This window comes from Artemia sp. Qi Xiang Cuo, chromosome 2 (genome assembly GCF_049724085.1).
Source record: "Artemia sp. Qi Xiang Cuo chromosome 2, ASM4972408v1, whole genome shotgun sequence".
Taxonomy (NCBI): domain Eukaryota; kingdom Metazoa; phylum Arthropoda; class Branchiopoda; order Anostraca; family Artemiidae; genus Artemia; species Artemia sp. Qi Xiang Cuo.
In genome coordinates this window covers 27,768,177-27,793,171 of record NC_142795.1, presented here as the reverse complement: position 1 = coordinate 27,793,171, position 24,995 = coordinate 27,768,177, and the positions used below count along the sequence as shown (strand labels likewise).

At 33.5% G+C, this 24,995-nt stretch overlaps 1 protein-coding gene across 1 annotated transcript in view; it reads right to left on the bottom strand.

The window, feature by feature from the left end:
* The window catches only part of brm (ATP-dependent helicase brm), a 134,781-nt gene that overhangs the window by 60,858 nt on the left and 48,928 nt on the right, over positions 1-24,995 (bottom strand). The window contains exons 8-10 of the mRNA XM_089100070.1: positions 21,050-21,196; positions 16,823-17,005; positions 13,277-13,501 (exon numbers count right to left, since the gene is read on the bottom strand). Coding sequence (XP_088956196.1) covers positions 13,277-13,501; positions 16,823-17,005; positions 21,050-21,196 — 555 coding nt within the window. The remainder of the gene's footprint in view (positions 1-13,276; positions 13,502-16,822; positions 17,006-21,049; positions 21,197-24,995) is intronic.

Here is a 24,995-nt window from a genome sequence, read left to right as displayed (position 1 = left end):
GCCTGGGAAGCCAAGATTAGCCAGAGTTCTATACTTCTATTGTACATACATTTCCTGTAACCTCATAGACTTATGAAGATAGGAGAGATTATTCCCTCATCCTTATTTTTCCAAAAAGCCATATTTACCTGTCTAATTTATCTGTTAAAAAAAGTCTAATTTATCTGATTCAATCTCAATTACCAATGTCAGGCAATACAAACTATTATTCAATAGAACATTTCGTTTGATGTGTCAATTCTCGACTATGTCTTTTTGAAAAACTGCTCTTATGATGAACGTAAAGAGCGAAGTTAAAACTTAAATCAAACCCAAAATTACTGCTTCACAGTTTATGCAACATATTTTTGAAAAACTAGTTCATCTAAACTGACTCGTGATGTTTCCCTATAGTTGTAGAATTCTAAAAACTAGTACTTTACAGAAAACTAAGCTACCTCTACTTTTTAGAGAATTAAAATTGTGGAGCAAAATCTATGGATCTTGTACTTTACTAGTACTTTAGTACTTTAAAAACTAGTAGTCCTACTTTACAGAAAACTAAGCTACCTCTACTTTTTAGAGAATTAAAATTGTGGAGCAAAATCTATGGATTTTGTACTTTACTAGTACTTTAGTAATTTAAAAACTAGTAGTCCTACTTTACAGAAAACTAAGCTACCTCTACTTTTTAGAGAATTAAAATTGTGGAGCAAAATCTATGGATCTTGTACTTTACTAGTACTAATTACTAAATTAGTACTAGTACTAAATTAAGCTACCTTGCACTTTTTAGAGAATTAAAATTGTGGAGCAAAATCTATGGAGTTCATGGCCAGTAAAAGACTTTTAAGAATTATTTTGTGCTGACAGATTAAGGATTTTTCTGTTTCGAATCCTGTTTTGTTGCGTCAGTTTTGTGTTCTCATTAAAGCACTAGTTTTCAGAATCCGACAAATATAGGGAAATATAACGAGTTAGTTTATTTGAAACAGTATTTTTAAAATATGTGGCATAAACTGCGAAGCAGTAATTTTGGTTCATTTTAAGTTCTAACTTCGCACTTTACTTTAATCGTAAGAATTTTTTTTACTTTTTTTTATTAATAGGTCACTTTTTAACTAGACTATAGTTATCAGTGTGCTTTAATAAAGTTTACTATACTATATTAAGTATTAATAAACTTATTAGTTGACCTAAAGTGAAAACTAGCCTGATACTAACAAATAAACTTGCAAATGGGGATAAATCCATTTATTTAGACAGTGAAACAACAGGTACAAAATTCCAGATATTTCGGTCACATATACAGCGACCGTCTTCAGTAGAAATACTGTATTTCAGTAGAAATACAGTATTTCTACTGAAGACGGTCGCTGTATATGTGACCGAAATATCTGGAATTTTGTACCTGTTTTTTCACTGTCTAAATAAATGGATTTATCCCCATTTGCAAGTTTATTTGTTCGTCTTAGAACGGCAGTGTGGTCTAAGAAAACAACACCTAATTTAAAGGTGTTACGTCGAAAATTAGCCTGATACTAAAACCCAAAAAGTAAATTTTGATTTCAACGGGTTTTCTGATTAAGTGAATCTGATGGTGCAATTTTCATTTGGATTCTGTGACTTTTTGTTAACGTTTTCTCCCTTTTTCGATCAGATAATTTTTTTCAGGTTCGTAGCTTTTTATGGGTAACACTAAACTCAATGAGTCTTATATATTTGGAATCAGCATAGGAAGAAAATTCTTTTCATTTATCTATTAATATCTAATTCTGTTTTTCAGAGTTTTGGTTACTATTGAGCCAAGTCACTCCTTACTTTCAGTTCGTTATCACGAACTGTTTGAAAATCAAGAAATGGAGAAGACATTTCTCCCATTATTTGGAGCTCATTTCTCTGATTATTTAATTTGAATCTGAATTTATGATTTATTTTTTTTAATGTCTGATTAAAGGACCCAAAGAGACATCTAGGGGCCTGTACCCCCAACAACCCCATCCCCCCTTACTAATTTTTTTTAAGCCCTTTCAATCTGTAATAACAGTAAGTGCTATGGAATCGTCAATTCATTTGGTGAACTTTTCAGTTCATTAACACAGCAAACAAAAGTTCATAACACGAGGTTCAAGCCTTAAGTAGCTATCCTAAGCTATGTACTCAATATTCAAAAATTAAGTGAAGACATATTAAAAGAGAATGCTTTATTCAAAGCAAAACAACAAAAATTTTGAGTTGAAACCAAATGCTTTCTAATAAAATTTACACTAACTATTTAACACAACCCTTCTTGGGCTATTTTGTTATGACCGTATTTCTCTGAGTAAAGTTCTTTGAGGGATTTTAACTCTTCTTCGAGCACTACTTTCTTTTTCTTCAAAAACCCAAACTTTATTTCAAGTTCTTGCTCCTCGTTTCTTCTTCTTTTTCTATAGGCACGGGCAGTTTCCTTGTTCCGTTCCGTAAGAGTTTTCAGACAATTTGCGGCACTTTTAGCCGCTTTCACCTGTTCTTTTTTTACATTTATTGTTTGTCTTTTGATAGGCAGGATTTACATTGGCACATCTGCTTTCACCAATATTAGTATCCATTCTGGATGAACAAGGGGAAATTGCGACTGCATTTGCATTCTGGTAAGTTTCTAAACCAAAGCTGATGTCACGCGATGGTACTGACGCTAAACACGAAGCTACTTTGGTTTTTGGGGCGAAATCAATCTTGCTTTCATCATTCACAGAACTTTCTATTTCTGCTTCCTGTGCACTTTTCCATATTTGCAGTTGAATATCCATGTGAGTCTCTGGGGATGAACAAGATAACTTTACAGCTGCATTTGAACCATGAAAAGTTTCTAGAGGAGAACAACTACCACAGCCTGGTAGTGACACAGCAGGCAAAGCTCCTTCAGTATTTGGGTATTGATCAATGTTGTATTTTTCATTCACGACACTACTTGCTTCTGATGTTCCTGCATTTGTCTGGCTTTGGCGTTGGGTGTCTATATGATCTTTTGACCATTGAGACTGATTGAGTACCTCCTCCAATCCCAAAATATCCTGCAGTATGTCTTCTTGGTTTGTAAAACTTGTTGTTCCACCCATTAGCAACCAATCTGGGTCAAGGCCAAAGTTTTCATAACTTGAATCCATATCACTGAATGTATAATATTGGCTGTTTATATTCATACTTATTTTATCAGTATCTATTAATCACTTCTTAAAACGAATGAAAATCTGATCGCCTGTTTTCTCCTTTTATATACCGGTACATTTCGTTAGGCCCCGCCTACCTGACAGCTTAATTCGATGACGTCATTTTAGACTGCTTTCCTTTCTACCTTTTCAGCTTTAGACTTCTATTGCGCAATGACATGACGTCATAAAACAATTCTTCACGGAGGAAAACCTCATGGTGACTAAAGTTATTCATAAATTATATTTTCGCTTACAAGGGTAGTTGTTTCGGTAACATCCTCTTTGCACAGATGACTATATTTATAAATACGATCTTTGATTCGATAATCTAAATTATAGGTTTATTTGAGTCCGTTCACCAGGTCTGTTGTTTTCTTCAAATAACAAAATATGCCAATAAAATTTTTAAGGAATAAAATCATCAGGGGGGGGGGGGTGAACTGGCATATTTTTATTGGATCTTTCAAGGTGAATCGATCTTCGTCCATCAATAAAACGAGACGGTGTAAAAACCAACATTCCCTCTCTTTCCACCTTCGACATTTATTATTTTTTTTTTTTTCGTATTTTAAACATGAAACTCTAATTAGGTTTATGTGTTCGTGAACCGCTTTGCAAGTAAGTTTTATCCATGCATATCTCAGTATAGAATAAATACTGAGACAACTAAATTTTCTTTTAAACAATTTCAGGGGTTATACAAAATCCCTTTAGCAAAACTGATAAACTGACATATTTTTATTGCACTTTTCGCAGCAAATTGATTATTAGTCACAAATTGAGTTTCTAAAAAAAAATGAATTGCGATTAAAATCTGGAATTTTAGCATTGAAACTGGATAATGATGAAGTGGAAAAAATCACAAGAAGGCAATTCAAAACTGAAAAATCAATCTCAGTGGCTCAACCTTCCTGATTTTTCGCCATATATATATATATATATATATATATATATATATATATATATATATATATATATATATATATATATATATATATATATATATATATATATATATATATATATATATATATATATATATATATATATATATATATATATATATATATATATATATATATATATATATAATTATGAGATAAATTATCTTAGAGGATATAAACACTTAAACATGTAAATTTTAATCGATTCATTTTTTTTTCTATTACATGTGACACCTGTTTAGAATTTTAACAGGTTTTATTTCCAAGAGAGATTAATATAAGTAAAAGCAGATATTGCAACAGGAGTGTCAGAAACTCATATCCCAGGGGTGGGAAGCATTAAATTCGGTGATATAGAATTTGTTTACTCAGGCAGTAAGGATGGGCTAGATAAACAGGGAGTAGGGCTCATGATGAATAAAGAAGCTGCTAAGTCTTGTTTAGGCTGGGCGGGTATTGATAATAAAATCTAATTGCTCATTTTATAACTAAAAAGTGCAGGGTATCAGTCATAATTGTATATGCCCCTGTAGAATCGGTGTTACGGATCTCCCCCCAGAACTCCCCCCCTGTGGATAATCCCCCCCCCTATATCCTATATTCTCCCAGGTAGTTCCGGATGTTTATTAGAAAGGAAATCGAAAGCTCTACTAACGTGTTTTAAGTGACAACAAAAGATTGTGCCATAGTAGAGTGGTATTTTCTGCCATTTTGTGGCGTGAAACGACATATTTTGACTATCCGTTGAGCTAGCCAGTTTCAGTGACAATACTGCCACGCCGTGGAGCGTTCGATCCTAAATATGCACTTACTCCTTACAGAATAAACGGCTAAATCACACTCATTTTAAGCCTCATTTAACTAAGTTTATTCATTTGAGGCTGTATAAAATTATGTACAGTGGCGTATAATTTTGCCTTAATCATTATGGAGGAGGGCCGGTGAATATTTGTGTAGATGGAGAGAGTGTACTTTTATCCACAAAACACTGGTTTCATTCCCAAAGTTTATATCTCTTGGTGAAACTTTTGATATTTCTAGAAAAGTTTGGGGGAGGAGGGTTGCATTTGGGGATGACAGCTTAAATTTACATTTCTACCGGCACAAAGGTAGAGACGTGGAAGGGGATCGTAAGCAACAGCGGGGAAATCTTCAGGTGTGGGAAGGGGAGGTGTCAAGTGCTACAATGAGCTTTGTTTTCATTCATATTTATATGTAATATTTCTCTTTTCCTATTTATATACATCATTTAGTGTCCATGGGGAATATCCCTATAAAAAGATTGGTTCGATGAATCCACCTTGAAATCCGAGGAAATGATGTCCCTTAAGTAGATTTTTGATATTTCAGACCCCCTCTTGATAAATAGTTCAAGGGGTTAGTTTTTTTTTCAGGAATGATATCATTGTCAAAACATTTTTTTCTCGCGAATATTAAAAAACGTACTTCTTTAGGCATCTTTTAGGAGTACTCCTTTAGGAGCAATTAGACAGGGTCCCAGGTAGAAATATGATGTTTTAATAGATTTTAACGCCCATGTCGGTAGAAATAGGGATAGATGGTATCCTAGCTTAGGTACATTTGGTGTAGGAAAAGAAAACAGTAATGGATACAGACTTTTTCAATTGTGTAGGTATAACAATCTAGTTATAACTAATACGGTGTTAACATGGTATTCACGTTATGGTAAGACAGCAAACCTTATTGATTATGTTATAGTAAACCGAAGACTGACAGGAGCAATACAAGATACTAGGATATATAGGAGTGCTGTTGTTGATGTTAAAAGTAAAGATAACCATCTAGTAGTGTCTAGGGTTAATTTAAAGCTAAAATTCTGGAAGGGTAACTACCTCCCAGGAAGTTATGATGTTGGTAGACTCTAGAATGAGAATTTGAGAGAACCTCTCCAGGAACATTTGAATGCTGAACTTTAGAGTTTGAAAATTGACAATGTGGAAGATGATTGGAATAATTTTAGAAAAAAAGTCTGTGCAGTTGTTGTAGGTGTCTTAGGGAAGAAACCTAGGACTGCAGCTAAGAATATTATTGAAAAAGCTTTATGTTTAATAGAAAGGAGAAGTGACTTGTACAAAAATTATCTGAGTGATCATATGAAAAAAAAAGGAATGGAAAGAAAGTGCAGAAAGCATTAAAATATGAACTAAGGAGGTGTGAAATGGAGGCCATGGATAAAATTGTTGAGAATCTGGAAGATGCAGCTAGGCGGCATAATAGTAAAATATTGTACTGGCGTGTTACTAGATTGAGAGGGAGTAGTCAATCCGGACTTGGCCCAGTAAAAGATAGGAACAGGGCCACAATTAGCGATAAGGAAAGAATTGAAGAGATAAGGTCTGAACATTTTGGGAATTTGCTACACTGAAGAAGATTTGCAGGAAGAGTCATAGAGGAAAATGAAAGAGTTTATGATACAATAGATGTGACAAAAAATTTGTTCCGTGAGGAGGAATTAGTGACGGTACTAAAAGGATTAAAAAATAATAAGGCTCCAGGTGCTGATAGGGTGGTAAATGGGTTTCTTAAATATGGGGGCTCTGAGGTTAGAAATAAGTTACTGAAGATTATAAATATGATTTTTGAAAAAGGGGAAGTGCCTAACAATCTTAGGAAAACCTTAATTAAGCCACTTTATAAGAAAGGTGATAAAAATGAGTGTGGTAATTATCGAGGCATTAGTCTGGTCTCAGTAGGTAGTAAATTACTTAGTAATATGATACTTTTTAGACTGAGAGATGCCGTAGACAAAGTTTTAAGAGAAGAACAGTGCGGTTTTAGAAAAGGTAGAGGATGTGTCGACCAAATTTTCACTCTTAGATTAATAGTTGAGAAGTGCCTGAGTTGTCAAACAGCTTTAGACCTCAGTTTTATAGATTATGAGCAAGCGTTAGATTCTGTTGATAGAAGAGCTTTAGTAAAGGTTTTATCCTTGTATGGTATACCAGACAAATACATTAAACTGATTAGTGCTATGCACGAGAATAACATTGCTGCGGTTGAGGTAGGAAATGAGGTTAGCAGCTGGTTTTGTATTAAATCAGGAGTTAAGCAGGGATGTGTTCTATCACCCTTCATATGGATTATTTTGATGGACTTTGTCTTAAGGAGCACAGGAAATGCAATGGGAGACCACGGAATCAAATGGAGAGGAAAAAGTCTCCTGTACTTAGATTATGCTGATGATTTAAGCATCCTAGATGAAAGTGTGAGCAAAATGAAAGAAACCTTTAAAGGTATTGCGAGTTCGGGGTCCTAGAATAGGTTTGAAAATTAATGTTAAGAAGACTAAGTCACTAAGGCTAGGAATAAGCGAAGATGAAAAGGTGATGTTGGGTAATGAAAAGATTGATCAGTTGGGCAGCTTCACTTACCTTGGTAGTATTATTAGTAAAGATGGTGGGAGCAGTAAAGATGTTAAAAGTAGAATGGCCAAGGCTCAGGGTGTTTTTTCACAGTTAAAAAAAAGTTTGGAAGAATAGGAAGATAAGTTTGCAAACCAAGATTAGAATATTAGAAGCAACAGTGATGACGGTGGTCAAATATGGTTCTAAAACATGGGCGCTCCGAAAAGCAGATGAAGATTTTCTAGATGTTTTCCAGAGAAATTCCTTACGGATTGTTCTGGGTACCCAGCTGACTGACCGCATTTCAAACAGTAGGCTGTATGAAAAATGTGGTGCAATACCGCTTTCTAGGGCTATAATGAAAGAAAGGTTGAGGTGGCTAGGGCACGTTGTAAAGATGAAGGATGACAGATTGCCAAAGATTGTCCTTTTCGGCCAACAGTCTAGGGCTAAACGGAAAGCAGGTCGTCCTCGTCTGGGGTGGGAGGACGTCATAACGAAAGATTTATTGGAAATGGGAACTTCCTGGGAGGTTGTAAAAAGGGAGGCTTTGAATAGATTGAAATGGAGGAGGAACGTGCGTAGTTGAATGTTGCCCAGCTGAATGTTGCTACAGCTGGGTTCGATCCCTGGGTCCTATGTTGCTAAGCTGAGATCAAACACACAGCGCCATCACTTGTTTACAATTTGGTTTTTAGTCGTTTATTTTTAACTTACCCCTCCCAAAATTAAGCTCCACCCTGAAATTAATTTTGTCAAGAATGCCTAACCAAAAGCGTGCTTGTTTGCATTGCATTAAGCTTTAGATTATCAAAATAAATTAACAAAAATCGTATTCTTAGCTTAAATTTGTGTATGTAACAAAAATGTGAAGGCTAATACCCTAAAAGTAGCTTTACCAATCTGAAAGTGACTACTATTTTGCGTTATATTCTTTCCCTTTTAATATTATATCATCAAGTTTATGTCAATGTATTCTTTCTCTAATCAAGTCATAATAATACGTAAAAGATTTCAAAGTTTTCGTCAAAAAATATATTTTACTTAATTCCAATCCCTTTCGACTCTTAAAATAGCACTAGAACTTCAATTTCTAGGGAACAACTTAAAACTCTAAATTTTCACAACCACTCTTTTCACCATTAATTTTATGATGGATCTTCTGAAAGCTACCACCTCCATATCTATAAATTTAGGGAAAGGGAATTCAATAAATTTAGGGTGTGAGACAAAAGAAAATTAATTTTTGTGGTCTTGGAATCCATTCCAAATAGTGACTTTAGACTGCGCCATACATGTCCATAGGTGAATAGCTAAATTGAATCTTATTTTGAAAAGAAACAATAAATTTGTGGCAAATATAGCTTTTGCTGATAAAAAAGTGTTTTTTTTTTGTTTTTTTGTTGTTTTTTTTTTAAGAAAAGCAAGAGATAGAGATGAAATTTCTCACAGTGTTTGGACCTCATTTCCTCTATTATCTAATTGACCTTGAGTTATAAACCATTTTGTTTTTTCATGTTTGATTATGTATGATCCAAGGACCCGAAGAGACACCCTTGGACGTATAACATCAACGCCCCCTTCCTATTTTTTCTTCAGGGACTTCTAATCGGTAATGACGGTACTGCAATTGAATCGTCAATGCATTTGATGAACTTTTCAGTTCATAAAAAAATAAAATAAAAATTCACAACATTAGGTCCAAGCCTGAAGTACCTACCCCAAGCTATATATTCAATCTTCAAAAATTAAGTGAAGGCATATTAAAGGAGAATGCTTTATTCAAAGCAAAACAACAAAAAATTTGAAAGTTGAAACCAAATTTTTTCTAATAAAATGTACACTTTGACTATTTAACATAACCCTTCTTGGGCAATTTTTTTATGACAACATTTCTTTGAATAAAGTTCTTTGAGGGATTTTAACTCTTCTTCGAGCACTACCTTCTTCTTCTTCAAAAACCCAAACTTTATTTCAAGTTCTTGCTCCTCGTTTCTTCTTCTTTTTCTATAGGCACGGGCAGCTTCCTTGTTTCGTTCCTTTTGAGTTTTTAAACAATTTACAGCATTTCTTGCAGCTTTCATCTGGTCTTTTTTACACATATTGTTTATCTCTTGATAAGCAGGATTTGCAATGGCACTGCTGCTTTGATCAATATTGGTATCCATTCTCGATGAACAAGGTGAAATTCCGACTGCAACGACTGAACGACGACCACAGCCTGGTAGTGACACTGCGGGTAAAGCTCCTTCAGTATTTGGGAATTGATCAATGTTATGGTTTTTATTCACGACACTAGTTAATTCTGATGTCCCTGCATTTGTCTGGCTTTGTCGTTGGATGTCGATATGATCGTTTAAACCTCGAGACTGATTGAGTACCTCCTCCAATCCCAAAATATCCTGCAGTATGTCTTCTTGGTTTGTAAAACTTGTTGTTCCACCCATCAGCAGCCAATCTTGGTCAAGGCCAAAGTTTTCATAATTTGAATCCATATCATTGAATGTATAATATTGGCTGTTAATATTCATACTTATTGAATCAGTAGCTATTGATCAATTCTTAAAACAAACTAAAATCTGATTGCCTGTTCTCTCTTTTATATACAGGTGCATTCTGTTAGGCCCCGCCTACCTAACAGCATCATTCGATGACGTCATTTTAGACTGCTTTCATTTCTGAAGCAGCCTGCCTATTCAGCTTTGGACTTCCACTGCGGTCTATGACGCCATGTCATTACGACTGGCAATGACATGACATCATAAAAAATTCTTCACTGAGAAAAATCTCATGGTAACTAAAGTTGTTGTTCTTAAATTGTATTTTCGCTTCCAAGGGTAATTGCTTCAATAGTATCCTCTTTGTGTAGATGGCTATATTTATAAATACGACCTTTGGTTTGATAGTCTAATTTATAGGCATATTTGAGTCCATTCACCGGGAATATTCTTTTCTTTAAATAGCATAAAATATGGCGATAGAATCTTCAAGAAATAAAAGCAGCGGGGGCGGGGCGGGGGGATCAAATTTGAGGAAAGCTGTAACTAATTAAGTCAATCATGCGAATTCATCATACAGTATATGGTTCAAAAGTTTCAAGTATTCTGGATACAGTTCTACGGTTAGTTTTCTCCTCATAGTCAATTAGTTTTAAATTAGTACATAATTATGGATCTTCCATTTACTGTTTATTCATAAAGGTTCACCAAATTGACAAAGATTGTCAAACATTGTTGGGAGTCAAAGTCAAGATTGTTGGGAAAGAAGAGTAAAGAATAATGATACTCTTTCCCTTATTATAAAAAAAAAAAAGGTCGCTAATTTTTAGCACTGAATTGAATTTTTCTCTTAAAAAACATAAACCCCTAACCCCCCTGGATGAATATTGGGCCTAGAATGGTATTTCTTATTCCGCTTATCTTTTCAGCCTATGACACAGTTATCTTTTGACATTCTTGTAATTTGGGCCTTATTACAAACCCTAATTTGTGGCAAAAACAATCAAGAACGAAAACAGTTATAGTTATATATTTTTGAAAAATTGGTTCATGTAAACTGACTCATGATGTTTCTCTATAGTCGTAGAATTCTAAAAAAAAACTAGTGCTTCACTGAAAACTAAGCTACCTTGGGCTTGCTACAGAATTAAAATTGCAGAGCAAAATTTATTGATTTCATGGCTGGTAAGACTTTTAAAAAATTATATTGTGCTGGCAGCTTAAGGATTTTTCTGCTTCGAATATAGCCATCTACACAAAGATTTTATCACAATATATATAGCCATCTACACAAAGATGTAGATGGCGACTATTAAAAAGGGCAATTTCCAAACAAATAAGCCCTTTTTGAAATTTTTAAAAAAACTTTCTATATAAACCTTATAAACCCCCAGGACATAACTTACAAACCTTCCACTGAGGGATCTAAAGGGGTTATCATCCTAAAAGACCTAATTTCCAGAAATTTCGACTACGTTCAACAAAATGGATGACTTAAATTTTGATTGGATGTGTTTGAGAAAATGGTGGTCTTGAGCGGGGGGTTAGTTGCCCTTCATTCACTTTCGATTATTAAAAGCTCACTAGCCTTTTCAATTTCCAATTGAATGTTCCCTTTTTGATGTTTTTACAACATCGCTTTCTATAAAAACCTTACATGCCCCCAGTGCATAACTTACAATCCTTGCCCTGAGGGTTGTGGGGGGGGGGAGGGGTTGTCATCCTTAAAGACCTAATTTCCAAAACTTTCAACTACGTTGAATAAAATGGCTATCCAAAAATTTTTATTGGATGTGTTTGGGAAAAGGGGGGTGTGAGAGGGGGTTAGCTGTCCCCAAATCACTATCGACTATTAAAAAGGAAATTAGCCTGTTAAACGTTCAATTAAATGTTCATTATTTCAATTTTCTACGACAAAAATTTCAATAAAGACTTACATACCCCCATGGCATAACTAAAAGACGATGCCCTGAAGACTGTGGGGGGAGTGTTTTGATAAAATATATAATATTTTGAATTTTAAACTGCGTGGAACAAAATGGCTATCTCAAAATTTAAGATTGGATATGTCTTGAGAATATGTGGACGTGGAAGGGGTGCTTGGTAACCATAAATCATCTGTTGCTATTAAAAAGGGCACTATCCACTGCAATTTCTAATCATGTGGGCGTTTTTTGATGTTTTCACAAAGTAATTTTCTATAAAAAACCAGATTTGCTCCCAGGGCAGAACTCATAATCCTTGCCCTGAGGGCTGTGGGGGAGTGTCCTCCACACAAACATAATTTCTATCTGGAAATCAACTACGCTGAACAAAATGGCTATCTAAAAATTTTGATTGGATGTGTTTGGGGAAATGGTGGGCGTGAAAGGCGGGTTACCTGCCCTCCAATCACTTTCGACAATTAAAAAGGGCACTAAACCTTTGAATTTCCAATCGAATGAGCCTCTTTTAAAGCTTTTATAACAACGCCTTATGTATAAGCCTTTTATGCCTCAGGGCATAACTCAAAACCTTTGCCCTGAGGGCTGTGGGGGAATGTCCTCTTCAAAAAAATAATTTCTATCTGGAAGTCAACTATGTTGAACAAAATGGCTATCTCAAAATTCGATTCAAAATTCAAAATCACTTTCGACTATTAAAAAGGGCACTAGCCACTCCAATTTCCAATCGAATGAGCCCTTTTCGAAGTTTCTACGACAACTCCTTCGATACGAAGTGCCCTGGCATGGAAAAAAGAAAAAAAAATACATTGTGCCGACATCGTTCTTTACTTAGGCAGCGCTATTGCGCTGCCTATGATCATAAGAATATTATTTGTGGTAACTATTTTTAATTAATAGCTCACATTTTAAACAGACTATAGTCATCGCTGTGTTTTAAAGTATACTATACTACATTAAGTGTTACTATACTTATTAGTAGACCTAAAGGAGAAACTTGCCTATGATAGTAAACCCAAAAAGTAAATTTTGAAAACAACGGGTCTCTGGCCAGTAGGAAAAAGAACAACAGTCAAAAGAATATTTCGCCTTCATCACAATAATGTGTTTTCAGCGTCGAAAAAGGAAAAGAAACTAAACTCCAGTAAATTAATAAAGGACGGAATCTAAAATTAAATTAATTAAAAACGAGAAATAAACCAATATATACAGTAATTACTCTAAGTAAAAAGCAGGTAAAAGAAATATACAATCAATAAGCTGCACTCCACAAAACAGGGGTAACTAAGTTACTTAAATTTCTCCAAGTGATGAAAATAATAAATAAAAAAATTGATAATTAAAAAAACTTACCAGTTAATAAAAGCCTGTGTGTAGCAATATAATTCTGATTGAGGACGGTAGTTAGCTTGCAATGATGATTCTTCATTCTATGACCTTCGTCAATAATTAAATATTTCCAGCGGATTTTTGATAGCACAGCCTTATCCTTAATGACGTACTCGTATGTTGTTAATAGCACATTGAACTTGGTTGCCCTCATTTGCGTCTGTATTGCACGACGGACAACAGGAGATCCTAAAAAAAAAAAAAAAAAAAAAAAAAAAAAAAAAAAGCTAGTTCGTTATATGGCTGTCCAATTAAATCTGGCTTAATTAAATCAGGCTAAATTTATCTTTATAGTGTTAAATTTATTTGGCTATACTTTTATATGGTTAAAATTTATTCGATTCCAACAGCTAACTCATCATACGACTGTCCAATTAAATATGGCTAAATTTAAGTGAGGCTAAATATTCTAGTTAAAAAGCCAAAAAATTTGATTAATTTTATTAGTAAATGAATCACAGTAGATATTTACTAGCAACCAGTAAAAATTAATTACTAAGAACTATGTAAGAACAGAAGAAAAACTTATAAATTTGCACCTTCATATTCTTAATAAATAGCAAACACAAATTATTGAAGATTCAATCACATAATCACATTTCCTCCATACTTAGAGACTCAACATCGCGAATAAGTTGTTCAAAAGTGTTCTCAATATTGAACGTTTTTTCAGTTCCGGGAAAGACAGGACCGATCCTATTCTTTATATTGGCGTATATAAAGTCCCATATTTCTGCGGAAAATTCTATATATGCAAAATCCGTCACCAATTGGGGGGAAGGCGACACGAACAAAAACTTTCAATAGACAAGTTTCTAAAATCATGCATTAGAAAAAAACGTTTAGATTCTGCTTTAGCCCTCTATGCTTCTGCTTTAGTAGCCTACCTTTTTTTCTGCTTTATTCTGCTTTAGTACCCAGATCATTTAGCTCTTTTTGATGAGGTTCCACAAGTTTCCACATTAATTGGGCAGTTTTAGGAGGTGGGAGGCAGAGGCCGAAGATGGGAGGAGGGAGCAGATGAGGAGGCAGGTTTCCACATTAAACGGTTTACCAACAGCTTTTAGCAAAGCAAGTGGCAACTGAAAAATATATACAAAAAGAAATCGCCTGGAGATATTTCTATAAATCCTCTTGATGATAATTTAATAGAGATTGTTCAGTTCACATTCCTTCTCATTTTAAACACGACCAATTAGTCATCTTAAAACAACCCAAATAAGCAGGTAGGCTACAGTAGTCACCAGAGACTACCTCACTCTTTGTTTTTTAGTCAGTTCTGGTTATGTGCCGTTTACATCAAAAGGTTATTCTATTTTTCTTTCGTTTGCATCTATTTCTATTACCTTTTTTAGTTCACTGAGTACGACGAAGCGGAAGCCTTTGCTAGAATTTCTTCTCTGCTTCTTTTCCTTTCCTCTTTCTTGTTTCATTCTTTTTTTTTGTTCTATTCATTCTATTGGCTGAAAATCATCCTTCTTTTTTTTTATATATTTCCCTTAATTATTGTTGTAGATCCAATGTCATTTCTTCGTGGGGGGGGGATAAGAATTAAACAAAGATGACCCTCAATCCTTGAAGTATTATTTTAAACAGGTATTATTTTAAAGCTTAACGACATAACTGGATAAAAAAAAGAGATAAAGTCAAACAGAACATAAACTAAAAATAATGTGATGCAATGTCCATCCTCATCTTAAGTTTACTTAATGTGTTTCAGATACCCAAGTAATCTAAACAATTTAACGAACAAAATTTCATTTCATTGAATCGTTCTTTTTTTTAAGTTTAATCGAGTTTGGTTTGTTTTGGAAGGTCATTTGGGAAATTTTGAAGTTTCGCAGCCTAATTTAATAGGTTTTTATATTCATATCAATGATTACTCTTTATCCTTAATGTATATTTTTTTTTTGGGGGGGGGGAGAGGGGGCATACCTACAAACTGTCAGTTGTATTGCATCCCCAAATTAAGCCTTAAATTCTTTATTTTTTTCTCTCTCTTTTTATCCTCCAATTCTTTTACTCGTTTACAACGTTTTTCTTTATTAATCATGTGGCTAGTGGCACTTGTCACAACTTGTAAGTGCAACGAATGTTATAAAATGGTGTAGCATTACAGATTTTTGGTATATGTGGTTGTGCAGTTTTGTATGAATAAAAATAACTGTATACGTATCTAGCAGTAGTTAACACTGATCTTTAATTCTGTATACTGATTTGTTATACTGAATTCTACACACCCAATCTATTATATTAAAATTTTTCTTAAAAAAGCTAATTCACTTTTGCTATCACCTGAAGTTCCCTTGCGGCCAACCATTTCTTCTTCGGTTGTTTCTATGGATCCAATGGAACAATTAAGCTCGTGAGAAAAAAAAATATATCGAAGGCAGAAATAAATCAAAACTGAGTAGGTATATACATGCATAATAACCTTTTTTCTCTGCAATAAGAAGCTTAGAAGAGTTCAAGGTGGTCATCTCAGTTGGATTCTAATTTTTATAGACACTGTCGTTCTTCCCCTGCCAATTAAGACTATCCTTACTTATATAAATCCATAAACTGCATAAAATGTGGCCCGACCCAAGTTTCTAGTGCTTTAATCAAACTTCCCATGCCAATAGAAACTTTCCTTACTTATATAAATCCACAAGCTGCATAAAAAAATGAGACCCGACCCGACTTTCTAGTGCTATAATCAAACTTTCCATGCCAATTAAAATTATGCTTTCTTGTATAAATCCATAAACTGCATAAAAATGTGACCCGACCCAACTTCTAGTGCTGTAATCAAAGAAAGGTTAAGGGATAGCCCACGTTTTAAGACTGAAGGATATAGACCTATATATATATATATATATATATATATATATATATATATATATATATATATATATATATATATATATATATATATATATATATATATATATATATATATATATATATATATATATATATATATATATATATATATATATATATATATATATATATATATATATATATATATATATATATATATATATATATATATATATATATATATAATATATATATATATATATATATATATATATATATATATATATATATATATATATATATATATATATATATATATATATATATATATATATATATATATATATATATATATATATATATATATATATATATATATAAAATATAGGATTGTGCTTTTTGGCCATCCTTCTGAGACCAAACGACAAACGGGCTGTCTCGGTGATAAGAAAGGATTTTAAAGGAATTGGAACTTCACGGGAGGAGGGTAAAGAGCGAAGCTTTGAATAGTGAGGTGGAGGAGTGTGCGCAGCTGTGTTGGTCTCAGGCGGCTTGTTGTGAAACGAGTTGTTAGTAATACCATCGTTACACATAACTAAATTATAAAGCTAAAGTAAATTGTCCCGTGAACTCCAAAAAAGAAATAATATTAGAACATATACAAGGTGTTCCATTTTATGAGGGACATAAAAATAGAACACTGACCTTTATAGCCGACTACATTAACTGATGGCGCCCATCTTTCAAATTCGAGAGACCAATTGGAAAGTGTCGAGAGAGGGACAATGATAAGAAAAGGTCCATTTACTCTTTTCTTCTCCATTAAATGGCAAATTAAGGAAATAGTTTGAATTGTTTTTCCCAGACCCATCTCATCAGCCAAAATTCCTATAAAAACAAAGAACGGTTATATCCTCTTTTAAACAAAACACATAAATTTCAGATAAGTTTAAGCCTCACATAGATATATGAAAACACATAAGTATAAGCTTCCATCAAAATTTAAAAGTGACTAAAGGTGGTCTCGTCACATATATTTCTTGTAATTTGCGTTATTGTGTACGGCTTGGTTTATCTAGAAATTATTAAGGTGGTTCAAACCCCTAACCACCGCCCCCCCCACCTGGATACGGTCTTGGTAACAATTTATATAGGGCCCAATATGGTATTTCTTATCACACTTATCTTTTCAGCCTATGCCACAGTTACCTTTTGACATTTTTGTAATTTGGGCCTTATTACGAACCCTAATTTGTGACAAAACAATCAAGAACGAAAACAGTTATAGTTCTATATTTTTGGCTCAATAATTATAACAACATATTAAGTAATTTACATTCTTGAAATATCTATGTCAGAATTATAAGTTGCGAATTATTACTTTCAAAAGACCGACATTGTGCAGGAAGTCATTCGAAAACTAAAATCTTAATTTCCCATGAACTTCTCCCAAATTAATTTTCCAGAAAATAATTTCCAAGCGCATAAGAAATAACGGCTAGGTACTCAATTTCCAATCAAAGGTGATCAAAGTTTAAATATTAAAACACATAGTTGCCTTAAACTTAAAGGAATCGTAAAAAAAAACCTATAGGCAAACAGAACAATTTTTCATTACGTAACGTTTTTCAATTTCTCTATATATTGTAAGCCCATGAACAACAACCGCTACATATCCATTATGTCAAACCGACTTATTCAAGTTAAAAGGGGAGGTGGTAAATATATACAAGATTACCTTACTGACATGGGGACAAGGAGAAAAGACAACCCAATGTTTTTTTTTCTGCTCTTTCCAAATATAATAATCATTTCAGTAGCAAAAGTACCCCATCCCTCTCCTGATAGTCGTAATTAGTATGTTTCTCTTTGGTTTTATATTTGATGATGCTTTGCTTTCTTTCTGAACAAGATCATTGACTCTCCTGACCATTAGGCCTGGTTTATAATTGATTTTAAATTAATTATTCACGATAATTTATTAGTATGGATAAGAATGGAAAAAAAAACATGATAATATAATTAATAGAAATATGTTGCATAATATAAATTAAAATTTTACTGTTTAAATGCTTTTTTTTATAGTTTTGAACAAACCGATACCCTAGGGCTATGTATGGGACCATCAGAGGGAGGGAGGGTGGGATTTATAAGTAACATGATAATTACATTTAGAGGGACCATAAAAAGACTTCGAGGAGTGTGTTCACCTTCTCTATGTCAGTAATAGAATATCGTATATATTTGGCGGAATAATTTCTTCTTTAGTTGATAGGGTATTCAAATTAATGTTGCCAAAATAAATAAATAATAAAACCATCTTTATTAAAGATATTTTAAATGGGATAGATATCTTGAAAAGAGTCTCTCAAACTATAGCAATGCAGATGAATTTACCAAAAAACACTTAAATAACTTTACCGTTTGTTACTAATTTATCCCAAAACTAAGGAAGGAATTAAAAAACCAATGCTTTTAAAACCCAACTAGCTATAGGATCTATAATAAATACGGGAAAAGGTGTAATTCCAAAAAACATACAAAGCGGAGTACATAAAACACATTGTTCTTGAAGAAAATCTTATGAGGCAGAACACAAAGCAAAATTTAGAAAATAGACTGCAACAGCTTAAAATACAATAATCTCAAAAACAGTGCAGGGCGAGGCACACAGGGTTGCCAACTTTTGGACCATGAATGTGCCCTGAGCACCCAAAAATGTATAATTTTTAGCTAAAATGTGTAAAACTTGAAATTTCAAAAACTAGAGCAGCCGAAGCACTAAAAAGTGGATTATTGGCAACAATGTACGCATTAAATTCAGTAATGAGTCATTTTGCGGTATAAATGCGCTGATCAAAGTCATTTCACGGTACAGTTGCAGTATCATGAGGAAATTATGCGGTATTACTCTCGAAATAGCAACAGAGTTGCGAAATTTTTGGTAACCTTTTGGTAAAATTTTTGGATTCTTACCTAAATTTAATTAAAAAACAGAAACTTTAAACTCAAGAGTGATGGAACATTTGTTTGATGTTCAGTACCATAACATATTATTTAATCAAATAAAACTAATCGATAACTGATAACTGTATTGGGCGATTACAAAGCTTTAGGGACGAAAAAAAATTAAGAAAATTATCTACGGGGGGAGGGGTAGTATAAACAGAGATAAAGGTGGAATAAGAGCATTATAATAGTTCAATTAAAATAGGTAAAAAAAAATATTCCAAATAATGACATTAAGCGTAATTTAAACCTTTGAAGTTACAATACAAGTTTTAATATAAGGTTTAATATAAGTTAAACCTTATAAATAAAGGTGAAGAAGGAATGAATTTTAGGAAGAGTCAGCGCGCTTCGGAAAGATTAGCAAATGAAAAGATTCTTGCTATTTACCAAACGCAATATTTATCCTGACCTGTATTGAATTAAATTAACCTAGAGCACATGTAACTTCTTTTTTTTTAAGTAGACTTTCATTTTGCTAGATTCCTATCAGTCAAACAAATAACTACGTCTTTTTTTTCTTTTTTTTTTGCCATGTTCCATTGCAACCTCCCATTTATCAGACTGAAAACCTATTTTATCCGGCTTTTTCGTTTTTTGGCCTATTGCATGGTGAAAATCATCATATTGGACATTATTAAGATGCAAGATTTTATCGTTTGTGTTTATTCGCTTTTTTAACTTTTCTTTATAAATATAACATGTTTAATTTAGTTTTTTTGTTTTTTTTTCAGTTGAAAAGGGATGTTTGATGTGGGACCGAAATATTCCAACTTTTATTATTATTAGTGAAAAAACAGTTTTTGTTATTTTTTCATTGTCTTATTATACCCCTTTTTCTATATTTTCATTTCGTTTTCATTATTAAGAAAACCAGTCAAGTCAGACTTTTTCGGTAATTTTAAGGTACCGTGTATGGTTAATATTTTAATTACTTGAAAGCACAAAAAGAATTATAGAATGGATTAAAGAGACTGATCAACTAAATCTATAAAAAGGATTAAGAAGGGCATAAAGGCATCTTCAAACCATCCATAAGGACATGGGCAAGGAGGGCGTCTTCAAACCATCCATAAGGACAGGGGCAAGTAGAACGTCTTCAAACCATCCATAAGGACAGGGGCAAGGAGAGCGTCTTCAAACCATCCATAAGGACAGGGGCAAGGAGGGCATCTTCAAACCATCCATAAGGACAGGGGCAAGGAGGGTGTCTTCAAACCATCCATAAGCACAGGGGCAAGGAGGGCGTCTTCAAACCATCCATAAGGACAGGGGCAAGTAGGGCGTCTTCAAACCATCCATAAGGACAGGGGCAAGGAGAGCGTCTTCAAACCATCCATAAAGACAGGGGCAAGGAGGGCGTCTTCAAACCATCCCTAAGCATCAGTTTGTTCCAAAATAGCAAAATGCTGTATTTTTAAAATATTTTTGGTATTGTAGAGGGGGGAGGTGGATTAAAGCCGCTTTCAGTCTTTAAAAAAACAAAGATACGTAAAATATACAACCCGCACGTCACACGGGCCCTGCTGATATATGTTACAAGGTCCATGGCGATTGGTAGCCCTGACGATTTGGTTATCTATTTTGTCTCTGGAAAATAGTTCTCGACTTATTGCTTGTAACGTTGAACAATATGAGAAGATCCTAGAATAGCAAGGGACTTCCATAACTAAGGAAGTCGCAAGAAATACATCTAAGTTCGGATTTTACTTATGATTTACAATTAAAAGTACTAAAAAAAAAATCATAGCGATGATGGCTAATGTTTGAAACAGTTTTTTTTTCTTCTTCTTCTTCACAACGTCATATTTTTTTGCGATTAATGTAATATTTTACACTATTCGTATACCTATAGGCCTTAAAGGGAGGGGGAATTCATTGGGCACCGTTGCCCAGACGCCAAGAAGCCCATTAGAAGCCTACCGTTTAAGTTGTTATTGTAAAGAGAAACAAGCCATTCCAATCCCTTGACTTGGTATTCCTTGAGTCTTCCATTCACCAAGATAGATGCTTGTTCTTTAACTTCTTCTCGGACTGTATGAGCAATCGAATAATAATTTTCTTCGCCACCTAAAATTTTAACATAAAAATCTTAGCTTTCTCTGGGATACCATTAATTAGATAGTGTATTTTTAAGTCTAAAAAAAGCGATTTATATCATGATTACGGGACAAGATGTTCAAATCATAATCAACATTCGAAAAACAACACCTGTTTTATGAAATAAAAGATTTTATTTTGTTGCTTCAATGAAAAGCTGAATTTGTGCTGAATTCCAGAACAGACCAACAGAGAATGTCAGCAACAGAAATTGACTTACTTCTTCCATATATTTGCCGTTAGTAACTAGTTGAAACAGAGCCTCACCTTCAACAAAAATTCACCAGTCCAAGATACGCATTCATAAAATACATGCCAAAACGTAAAATTTACCCAGAAATAAGACAAGGGTCTTTTCAATCTTGTTCACTCCCAAGGAAGATTCTTGGGTTTTGAACAAACTGATGTTAATTTTTTGTCAATGAATGTCCACCCACTTCAAGTTTATGATGCATTGGTGAAGGCTACATAAACTTTTGAAGGAAAGTGGAATAAGGGGGGGGGGTACGTAAAAAAAGAGATCTGGTTCTTTGGTGAAGTATATCATTGGCCTCCAATAACGGCATGTCTGTAAAGTGGTAAATTTAACCTCAAACTCCATGTTCAACACACACAATAATTTTTAATAATTAATAGCAGGGGGCACCCAACAGGATCGACGTCCCGAAGGACTGAGCGTCTCGAAGGACATGGATTGCACATTCAGTGTGTCATCCAGTCGGCTAAGATGGCTCTCAACACACACAAGAGGAGAATATTAATGAATGATGGTGAAATCAATCGCAAATCCTTCTTTTGAAGATATAAATATATGAGAAGCTGAAGTGTTCACAGATCATAACAAATAAGCCAAAGAGCATGTCGGACGACAGGTATAAAATAAGAAGAAAAATATACGTATATTATCTTGTGAGCATCATAAACCAACCGAATTTGATTGTACAATAAAGAAATACTCGCTTCAGTTACTCGTTGTACGAAGTCATGTGATTTTTACGGCTACTTACCATTTATATGAAGTAAGATGTTTCAAAAATAATTTGAAATACAGATCATGTCCGGGGAAGGGGATATTGATTGGAATTTTAAGCTAAATACTTGTTTTTAATTCCAACCGGAGATTTTTCTGTTTAATCCATTATATACTAGAGTGAATAAAGTTCAAGGTAAAGAGATAAGATATTGAATTATTTTTTTCTTAATGAATTAAAAACAACTTCAAATAAACCGGTTAAGGTGCATGAAAAAAAAAATAAAACTATTAAAATTTCCATTAAGATACGATCGCTCTAACTCTAATATACTCAAACTTATTTTGTCACTGCTTAAGCATCCGACACTAACCAGTTCGAAATAAATATTTATCAGTTGGTGATTGTCAGGCTTTGAGAGGCAATCAAAAACATGAACTAGAATAGATTTAGTTTTCGAACTTAGACAGGATGATCGATTTATCTTGACAGTGATAAATGTCCAATAAAAACTGAGCAATTTTACACTGAATTCTGTTAGCAGGTACTCTTGGGGGATTGAGTGACCATCAAAAGTCTAAAGAAGAAAGAGTCCCAGCACCCATTACGACAGCTCCAAAGTTTGAGCATTTTCTAGAGGTTCCCGTTTCAGACATCATTTTACAGAGGCTTCCATTTCAGATAACATTTTATATAGGTTCCCATTTCAGACATCACTTTATTGAGGTTTCCATTCCAGATAAAATTTTCTAGAGTTTCCCATTTCAGATAAAATTTCATAGAAGTTTGATTTCAGATAACATTTTATAGGGGTTCCCATTTCACACATCATTTTATGGAGGTTTCCGTTTCAGATAACCTTTTAGAGGTTTCCATTTCAGACAACATTTTCTAGAGGTTCCCATTTCAGATACCATTTTCTGGAGGTTCCCATTCCAGATAAAATTTTATAGAGGTTCCCATTGCAGATAAACATTTTATAGAGGTTTCCATTTCAGGTAACATTTTCTAGAGGTTCCCATTTCAGACATCATTTTATGGAGGCTTCAATTTCAGATAAAAATCTTCTAGAGGTTCCCTTTTCAGATAACATTTTCTAGAGGTTCCCTTTTCAGATAAAACTTTATAGAGGTTCTAACTTCAGATATCATTTTATTGAGGTTCCTATTTCAGATTGCATTTTCTAGAGCTCCCCGTTTCAGATAACATTTTATAGAGGCTCCCATTTCAGATAACATTTTTTAGAGGTTTCCATTTCAGATAACCTTTTAAAGAGGTTTCCATTTCAGATAACATTTTCTAAAGGTTCTCATTTCAGATAACATAATCTAGAGGTTCCCATTTCAGATAATATTTTCTAGATGTTCCCATTTTAGATAATATTTTATAGAGGTTCCCAATTATGATATCATTTTATAGAGGTTCCCAATTCAGACATCATTTTACAGAGGTTTCTATTTCAGATAACATTTTATAGAGTCTCCCATTTCAGATAACATTTTTGGGAGGTTTCCGTTTCAGATAACCTTTTAGAGGTTTCCATTTCGGATAGCATTTTCTAGAGGTTCCCGTTTCAGATAACATTTTCTAGAGGTTCCGATTTCAGTTTATATTTTCTAGAGGTTCCCATTTTAGACAACCTTTTATAGAGGTTCCCAATTCAGATATCCTTTTATAGAGGTTCCTATTTCAGATAACATTTTCTACAGGTTCCTATTTCAGATAACATTTTCTAGAGGCTCTCATTTCAAATAATATTTTCTAAAGGTTTCCATTTTAGATAACATTTTATAGAGGTTCCCAATTCAGATATCATTTTTTACAGGTTCCTATTTCAGATAGCATTTTATAGAGGTTCCCATTTCAGATAACATTTTCTAGAGGTTCCGATTTCAGTTTATATTTTCTATAGGTTCCTATTTTAAACAACCTTTTATAGAGGTTCCCAATTCAGATATCCTTTTATAGAGGTTCCAATTTCAGATGACATTTTCAAGAGGTTTCCGTTTCAGATAACATTTTCAAGAGGTTCCCATTTCAGATAATATTTTCTAGAGATTCCAATTTTAGAAAACATTTTATAGAGGTTCCCAATTCCGATATCATTTTATACAGGTTCCTCTTTCAGATAAAATTTCATAGAGGTTCCTATTTCAGACAACATTTTATAGAATAGGGGAGTAGAATTTTTTTTTTACACAGTAACCTATATTTGCTTTTGATAGAACATAGCAACGTTTTCAAATGTTCAAATTTCAAATAGCCTAGTTCCCCAAGGAATAATTTCAGCGACGTCCCTCAAAACACTAAAACTCCGCTTTGCTCTACACTTGTCATGCAGTTTGATGAAAGAACTGCGGTGGTTAGAGCAAGGCTGTTATTTTCTGATTTCAATTTTGGTTTTGACTTGCTACTTCACTCTCCTTAATAAGAGTATTACATTTTTTTCTTTCAATTCATTTCAATAGAAATTAAATCCCAATCATAACCAGCATTAAACGAAAAAAAAAACATAGATGTGAATTGACAATTTAATATATTTAGATATTTATTCCTAAGAGTCTTAATAACTTTGGAGGTATGGAAGTTATTAAAAGCAAAACATTCAATTTTTTTTTACTTTTTAGAAAACATTTCAGATAACATTTTTTAGAGGTTTCCGTTTCAGATAACCTTTTATAGAGGTTTTAATTTAAGATAACATTTTCTAGAGGGTCCTATTTCAGATAACATTTTATAGAGGTTCCCATTTCAGATAGCATTTTCTAGGGGGTTACCATTTCAGATAACACTTTATA